The sequence below is a fragment of the Octopus bimaculoides genome, chromosome 4 (genome assembly GCF_046866305.1).
Source record: "Octopus bimaculoides isolate indiv1 chromosome 4, ASM4686630v1, whole genome shotgun sequence".
NCBI lineage: Eukaryota > Metazoa > Mollusca > Cephalopoda > Octopoda > Octopodidae > Octopus > Octopus bimaculoides.
Genome location: NC_142931.1, coordinates 24957802 through 24967380, shown reverse-complemented (window position 1 = coordinate 24967380; position 9579 = coordinate 24957802). Strand labels below are relative to the sequence as shown.

Sequence of the window (9579 nt, the reverse complement as noted above, 5' to 3'; positions counted from 1 at the left end):
TGGGCCGGGGGCTTTCCCTGTCTTCATACTCTTAATTGCTTTATCTACCCTGGTACTGTCAACTCGGATAGCTGGTCCCTCTGTTGGGTCAACATACGGCAAGCTCTCTTCCTCCCATTCATTCTCTTTATTAAGCAATCTATCGTAGTGGCATCTCCAGACCTCTTTCTTTGCAGCCTCATTTAGTGCAAGCGTACCATCATCCATGCGAACACATTTCTCTCTTACAACATCACTATTCTCTCTCCTACACTGTCTTGCAACACAAAATACCTTGAGTCTTTGGTCCTCACAGCGCAGAACATTGGCAAATCTTTTCTTATCTGCTTCCCCTCTGGCTAAATTGGAAGGTTTGGAGGTGATGTACAGGAATTATATTATAGAAAAAAATTAAGGTACTCAGATATGAATGTATGTATATATATATATATATATATATATATATATATATATATATATATATATATACATATATATATATATATATGTAATGGTATATATATATGTGTGTATATATGTGCATATATATGTGTATATATATATGTGTGTGTATGTATATATATGTATATATAGTGTTTGTGTTTTGATAGCTGGTGTTGGTTTGTTTGCATCATTGTAACCTAGTAACCTAGCAATTCAACAAAAGTGAGCAGTAGAATAAGTGCCAGACTTGAAAAACAAAAAAGGCCCTACCATCAATTTGTTCATCTAAAACCCTTTATGGCTGTTCTCCAGTAAGGTCACGATCCAATTACTGAAACAAGTAAAAATTAAAAGGTAAAAGATATCCTTGTAATATTTTGTTAAAGCTAACTTATTCTGTTAGTCAGCGTAATATTTTAATGTTAATTAATATCATGGTAATCACTACATTCTACTAAATTACTGTGCAAGACAACATAAATAACATTCTGTGATATCATTGTTCAGGGTTAAGTAGTATACATTGGTTTCAGATTTTTGTACAAGACCGGCAATTTCAGGGGAGGGGGTAAGTTGACTACATCACCTCCAGTGCTCAGCTGGTACTTTTTTTTTACTGATCCCAGAAGGATGAAAATCAAAGTCAACATTGGCAGAATTTGAACTGAGAACATAGAGATGAAGGAAATACCAGTAAGCATTTTGCCTGGCATGCTAACAATTCTACCAGATCATATATTCTTTTCTACTCAATTAGATTGACCCCTGTAATTTTGGGAGTGGGTGCTGGTCGATCTGATTGACCCCAGTATGCACCGAAAGGGTGAAAGACAAAGTTGACCTTGGTGGAATTTGAACTCACAACATAAAGACAGACAAAATATTGCTAAGCATTTTGCCTGGCGTGCTAATGTTTCTTATTTCTTTACTGCCAACAAGGGGCTCCACACTGAGGGGACAAACAAGGACAGACAAAGGGGATTAAGTCGATTACATCAACCCCAGTGTGTAACTGGTACCTAATTTATCGACCCCCGAAAGGATGAAAGGCAAAGTCAACCTCGGCGGAATTTGAGCTCATATATTAACATGTTAACTGTCATGGCTTGTTACTGGAACTTACTGGTGTTGGTAATAATGCTATTTAATTACATAGAAATATAATCGTTTTTCGGATTTTTACCATATTTCATAATTAAACTTTGATATTTACCTCTCGTTATTTGAATATCCTCAAAACTATGTCAAAGATACAGAATAAAATATTTTCTCAAATTATGAGAATGTACCCTCAGTGGTGAATATGGCAGTTGAGTGAAGTTTGTGATGAACCACTCGTGGTATATGTGGCAGCTAATGTGTTAAAGTTATTACTAGTAAGAATTACGATATATTTATTTCTAAAATATTTATCAATTATAATATTGAAGCATGTGGTATGAATGTTATTAATTCAAATCTCTTTAAATTGTTGGGTTCTTTCAGGGTTGGAATGATGTGAGCTTTCATGGATCAAACCAAATACCGACAAAAAATATAGATTCTTTGGCTTCTGAAGGTATAATTTTGAATAATTACTATGTTTCACCAATCTGCACGCCAACACGAAGCGCTCTGATGACTGGACGGCATCCAATCCATACAGGTGATGTTTTTAATTAAATTTCAGTGTATTATTGGTTTCTTTTTTAACTGAACTCATGACAAGTGAGTAGATAATTGCTTGAACTCCAGTGGATTTATTATTAATAGCTGTGTCTTGTCACCAAGACTGAATCACCAGAATTACTAGGTTGAGGAAAAAGTTCATGCGCTGTGTTAAAATAATGATTTTTTTTTTATGCAAGAATTTATTCAAAAACAACAACAACTATTCTTCAAAACACAGCGCACAAACTTTTTCCTCAACCTAATATATTTTCCAAGCAATAATCTGTTAATTCTTCATTAGGCTTTCTTTTAGCTGCAATTAAGCATTTGCAAAGTAAAAACAGATATTTCTTTTATGTCAGTATGCAAAGAAGACTCTCTCAATGAAAAGTGTCAACTGTCTCAAGCTGACAAGATCAATATATTACTGGTACACATTTAATTAATGCTGAAGAAATGAAGGACAAAGTAAATTCAAAACAATAAGGAACCTTGATATAAGTTAAATTCAGTATCATAAATTTCAATTAATTCTTCTTCATCATCATCATCATCATCACTGTGATCGTCATCTTCTGCATCATCATTTTAAAGTCTACTTTTCCATATTTGCATGTGTCAGACAAGAGTATATTGGGGCACAGCTTTCCGTGGCCAGATACCCTTCCTGTCACCAACACCTACTTGTTTCCAAGTGAAGTAACAACCTCCCAGTCTATTTATCCAACAAACAGCCTGGACTTACTAATGCAGAGAACTGGAAGCAAATGACGCTGAAATGTGCTTTTTGTTCAGGAAGATCACGAGAGCATGTCAAAGAGGAGGACCAGGCTGCTGTGTGGACTGTAGACAAATGATACTGTTACTGGAGCCATTGATTATGAGTGACAAGAGAAATATGAAATTGCTTACACTCATACGTATATATATACATATACATGTACTACAGGCTTCTTTCAGTTTCTATCTTTCTATTTCACCCACAAGTCCTTTGTCAGCTCTGGGTTGTAGTGGAAGACACATGCCCAAGGTATCACTTAGTGGGACTGAACTTAAAACAATGGTTAGGAAGCAAACTTTTTAACTACACAGTCATGCTTGTGTCTAATTAAGACTGATAAATCCAGAAGAGTGAATGGTTCTAACACTTAACATTTCAAGTGTACTACTAATACACATTTGCATTATTTTATATCTTAGGTTGGCAAAAAATCATTATATCTTATTCGTTCTCTGTAAATTATTTTTACACTATTTATAAACGCTCAAACACATGACATTTATTCTATAAAGCAATCATGCATTTCTATTTTTATATGCATTGCAAAATACAGTAATTAGGGAAAAAGTTAAAGAGGACATAAATGAACAGAGGTGAAGGATGAGACAGAGTTAATGAGGAAGTGGTAGCATGTTAAATATCATCATTATTAGGCATTTGCATTTTGATTGTTCAGAAATAACATACAATCAAACAAATTTCATTCTGATCCATTGAATATCTTCTGCAATAGAAATGTTCTGGTTTTTACCTCTTCAAAATGACTCCTGCTGTTGTTATTGACTTATCTGTGTGTTTTTTTTTTTTTTGTCTATTTCTCTTTTTATGATATTTATGTTGTTTCTTTATTTTTTATTAACTGTAATTATGTTTGCATTATCTATCTGTACATTAAATGGTTTCATATATATATAGATAAAGTAATTAAATTATTGAAAACTACACAAACAAAAACAAAAATGCTGTTTAGCCATTGCAAACAGAGACATTTAGCAATCCCATAATTTGAGTTTTATAAAATACCATTTAATTTTAATTTAGATTCAATATTTTTTATTTGCTAATAGTAACAAAGTGTATTGCCAGCTGTTTTCATATGTTGTATGTGTGTGTGTGTAGAGAGAGAGAGACAGAGACAGGTGATTATACACCTTATGGGTAAGTTGTTTTTTTAACCAAATCTGGTTTATTCTGCTTTTGAATATGCACTATGTAATCTATTCAAATAATAAACAAGAATTTGAACACAAATTATGTTTAATAACTGGTTGGAAGTTGGACATATATGGATTTACATGGAATTCTAAATAAAACTTAAGTCTCTCATGTGAAGGTAGGGTAAATCTCAGCTGTTTCCTCTTGAAGTACATCTGCTTATTCCATTATTACAATCCAATATGTAGCCTCAGTTGCCTCTTTCAGTTTCTGTCTACCAAATCCACTCATGAGTTTTTAGTTGTCCCAGGGCTACAGTAGAAGACCCTTGCCCTGTGTCTTCTACTATACCTCTGCAATGGAGCACAGTGTGATTCAACCCAAGACCACATGGTTGGGAAGCAAGCTACTAACTACACAGCTACACCTGCATGTATGCAGAGCTTGCTTCCCAACTATGTGGCCTGAAGCTGGTCAGAACCATGTGAGTGGATTTTGTAGGCAAAAACTGAAAGAAGTCTGTAGTATATATATATATATATATATATATATATATATATATATATATACTACAGACTTCTTATATACACACACACACACACACACACACACACACACACACACACACACATATATATATATAAATTTATATGTATCTGTGAGTGTGTATATGTTTGTACATAATACCCTTGTCTCAATATCACATGGTGGTTGTAAACGAGTATCACCATCATACAAGCAGTGTGCTTCATTTCATTCTTCTGTGGAAAAGGAAACAGGTTAAGAGCTGATGACAGGAATGACACCTGGCCATAGACAATCTGTCCAACTTATGCAAGCATGGAAAAGTCATCATCGTTGTCGTCATTAACATCCAGCTTCCATGCTAGCATGGATGTGGGATAAAGTGCTGGGCCTCACTGAGGAGATGACATGGGGCTGGGACTTGTGGTGATTTGCTGTACTTGAGAAAACATACCAAGCTAAGTAAAATTGTGGTCATCCATACATACAGGCATGTCCTTTATGCCATGCCCCCATTCCCCCTCCCAGCTGTGAGGTTTTTGCCTTGTAGGTACTAGTGCCACATAAAATGCACTCAAGCATGTGCTATGTAAAATGCACTTCATGCCAGTTCCATGTAAATTGCATTCATGCCAGTGCCACATAAAATGCACTTGTGCCAGTACTACTTAAACACCCATGCCAGTGGTATGTAAAAAGTAACCAGCACACTCCTGCCATAGAAATTATGCCAAAACAGACAACTGGAGCCTGGACAGTCCTCTCAAACTAGTCAACCCATGCCAGTATGGAAAACAGACATTAACAATGATGATGATGATACATAATCAGGAAATTAAACAATGATGATGATATATAATCAGGAAATTAAACAATCATGCTATATAATCAGGACATATTCTCTCAAAATTATTTCAGAATATGACTAATTATCTAATATCAGTATCAATTTGAGACAAAAAAAGGAAATTTTATGTCTACGATGTCTAATATCACTTTATATTCAAAATCTTTGCCATTAACTCAAAGTTCATTCATAGTTTGATATATGTGGTAAACTATGAATTAAAGCGAAATGCCTTGCTCTGTTGGATAATACATATTGTATACACAATACCATATTGATATATATGGTGTATAACTTGTTCTGTTATACCAAGTAACTGACCTAATTATTTAGTGACGACAACCATAGTACCGTTCAAAAAAATTATTAAAACATTTCTGAGTAATTTGTGGTAGAGGGTGTTGTTGGCACTCCATAGTATAATTGAGAATCCATTTACCCACAAAGTGATAGATACATAGTTTATATCTCATTAGTTGCCCTATTTCTTTTCCATGTCAAACATAGATTGATACTTACAATGTTTAAAATCACATGTTGTTAAATATATAATTTTGTATTTTACACACACACACACTTATATAATATATATATACTTTTATACTTTTAGCCATGCTGGAGTGCAACCTTTTAGTTGAAAATAATCAACCCATGGGCTTATTCTTTGTAAAGCTGGTGCTATTCTATTGGTCTCTTCTGCCAAACTACTATGTTATGAGGGCATAAACATCAGTTGTCATGTGATGGTGAGGGGGTGAAACACAAACACACACACATAAATATACAAGATCTGATCAATAAGTATCCGGATTGGTGCTATAAAAACAAAACTACAGCACGTAGCAGTTTGGCATTTAATCTCCTTCAAAGTAGTCCCTTTTGGAAGCCACACATTTAATCCAGTGCTGTTTCCATTGATGGAAGCATTCCTGGAACTCGTTTTCTTGGGATAATCAACAGCTGCCTCATCGCATTCACTTTGATTTCCTCAATGTCCTGAAATCTTCTTCCTTTCAAGTGGGGTTTGATATTTGGAAAGGGGAAAAAGTTGCAAGGATCTGGAGAATACAGTGTCCGTCTGACCTGAAGAATGCTGTGTCTAGCCAAAAACTATTGCACATGCTGCGCTGAACTGGTGCATTGTCAGCTGAAAGCAATTTTAGCACAAACTTGACAGACATACATTTCATGTCCAAATCTTCAGTAATAATGGACTGAACTGAACCATAACTAATCTGCACATTCTCTTATGGATAGTGATTCAACGATTTACCCTCACAGCTGCATGCACATCTGTGATGTTTTTCTCAGTTCTGTTGGTTGCTGAACATTTGTCACTATCGACATTTTTACAGCTCATACACTCCTCTCCATACACTTTCTGCAACTTTGCATAGGTCTCTGAGCAGGTATCGTCAAACTTTTGGCAAAATTTGATGCTGATTCATGGTCAATGCAATGATCACACACTGCATACGTTCCTTCCAAGCACTGTTGTAAACAGCAGAAGTGAGCTAGAATTTTATAACTTAGCATGCATGCACAGCAGAGTTTAAGGTCAATCAGTGCCAAGCAGCTTCACTCTGCGTGTTTTAGTTTTGTTACTATGGCAACAGTCCGGATACTTATTGATCAGACCACAAAACGGGGGTAGTTGATGAAGGAAAATGTTCTCTATGTGGCTTGTGTGTTTTCTGTACTCTGGTTATAATTATTTTTTTGTCTACGTTTTGTTTGCAATGTCCTGTACCCAGATATGCACCTATATATACAAGTAGACGAAGGTATGCACTTACCTGTACGTATATATGCATATACTCATTTATTATTGTTTTATATATATATATATATATATTTATATATTACTCTTTTACTTGTTTCAGTCATTTGACTGCGGCCATGCTGGAGCACCGCCTTTAGTCGAGTAAATCAACCCCATGACTTATTCTTTGGATGCCTAGTACTTATTCTATCAGTCTCTTTTGCCGAACTGCTAAGTTACGGGGACCTAAACACACCAGCATCAGTTGTCAAGCGATGTTGGGGGGAGGGGGACAAACACAGACACACAAACGTATACACACGATGGGCTTCTTTCAGTTTCCGTCTACCAAATCCACTCACAAGGCTTTGGTTGGCACGAGGCTATAGTAGAAGACACTTACCCAAGATGCCACGCAGTGGGAATGAACCCGGAACTATGTGGTTGGTAAGCAAGCTACTTACCACACAGCCACTCCTGCGCCTATATTATATATATTTTTATATGTATATTTTATTGGATGAATGTATGTTTGTCCTTTATTTGGAATTTTTTCCTAAGGTTTCTAATGTCTTTTTTTCATACTTTACTTTTGAATTTTCTTATATAAATTTGTATAGGCATGAAAGCTTGTATACAAATAATTAGTATATGACTAAACTTATAAACAAAGTTCAACAAATTCATTCATATCTATGTAATGGAAGAGATTGGATGTTAAAATGGATTATACTTTTTATATTTCATGTTGCTATACAATTGTTTCATACAAATGGACCCAGATATTCATAAATACAAAATCGTAGTAGTCATATTTGTACTCGTCAGTAGCTAATAGAACAACAAAAAAATCTAGACTCAAATAAACGTGACTGGAAGAATGAATCCCAAAATGATAACTAAGAAAAAACCTATGTTCTTTAGTCTTTTTTCGTGGTTGAGAAACAAGCTTCTTACCACACAGCAATACCTGCGCTTATATATAGTATTAATAATCATTTAATGTCTATTTTCTTTGCTGGCATGAAATGAATGATTTGTCAGAATCTAATGAGCTGCAGCACTGTGTTGGGCTCCAATGTCAGTTTTGGCATGGCTTCTATAGCTAGAGTGCTCTGCCTAATGTCAACTACTTTACAGTGTGTACTGGGTGTTGTTTTCATGCCATTGACACTTGTGAGGTCGCCAAGTAACTTGCAAGACTAAAAATAAACATATATACATACAGATGTATGTACATATGTATGCCTTAGTAGAAGATACTTGCTCAAGGTTCCAGTCAGTAGGACTGAACCCAGAACCTTGTCGTTAGGAAGCAGACTTTGTACCATGCAGCCATGCCTGCATCTACAATATATTGAAGAAAAATATGTAAAATTTTTGGTTTCTGTTTTCTCATAAACTTATGGTGGTCATTTCTTCAACATCAGGTATGCAACATGGGGTAATTTGTAGCTCTCAAACATATGGTTTACCATTGAATGAAACACTTATGCCTGAATATCTAAATAAACTTGGATATACTTCTCATATTGTTGGAAAGGTAAGTTTATATCTATTATTTCCTGTATGATTACTAGAAAACTTTTCAATCATTTCACCATTCATAGGTAACAAAGACCTACCCCAACTCCCCCAAATTTTATAGCTTTGAAGGTTAGACCTATTCTTCATTATATATGAGACATCAATATGAATATACTGTCAGTTTTGCCATGAATCTTCTGTTTTGGTACAAAAACAGCAGCAAATTTAAAGATATTGTTTTATATTAAATTCTATTAAAAGATACTTGTGAAATCAATTAGCTATTAGAACACCCACAAAATAATTTTTTTTTAAATACTTCAAAGGTTCTCGATGATTCCATAAGAATAGTAACCAAAGTAAAAATGTGATGGCAAAAATTTAGGCAGCTATTACCTAGGCTTGCAACAAAGGGTTTCTCTCTCTAGATGAAGGGCATGTTGTATGATGCTTTTGTATAAAGTGCAGTGTTTCATGGTTGCAGAACATGAATAGTAGAGGCTGGAAGGAAATGAAACAAACATGCTCTGCTTGATATGTGATGTTAGGCTCAAGAATGACTATGTATAAATGAGCAAATAAAAACTGGGTATATGACTAAGAGGAATCAGAAGTAGTGTGTAAAAGAGAAGAATAAGGTGGTACCAATCTGTGATTCTTTTAGAGAGTGATAGTTGCATAAAGAAGTACAAAGTAATTCAAAAAGATACTGGAAAAGAAGAGGAAATGATAAAATCTACTCTTTGGAGGCTGAATCTCATTAAGACCATAACAAAGAACCACAAGTGGTGAGATATTGTGATGGAAAATGATCCATGAAAGCCTGGAAAAACAACCATAAAATAATGTTCTCACCACTGCTTGACTCCTTAAATAAGGGTATTATTAAGAATGCTTTTCGATTTAGTA

The 9579-nt window shown here is 34.9% G+C and overlaps 1 protein-coding gene across 1 annotated transcript in view; it reads left to right on the top strand.

The window, feature by feature from the left end:
• LOC106883114 (arylsulfatase J) overlaps positions 1-9579 on the top strand; it is a 30010-nt gene that overhangs the window by 6466 nt on the left and 13965 nt on the right. Inside the window, exons 3-4 of the mRNA XM_014934011.3 lie at positions 1909-2068; positions 8574-8686. Of these exons, the coding sequence (XP_014789497.1) occupies positions 1909-2068; positions 8574-8686 (273 nt within the window). The remainder of the gene's footprint in view (positions 1-1908; positions 2069-8573; positions 8687-9579) is intronic.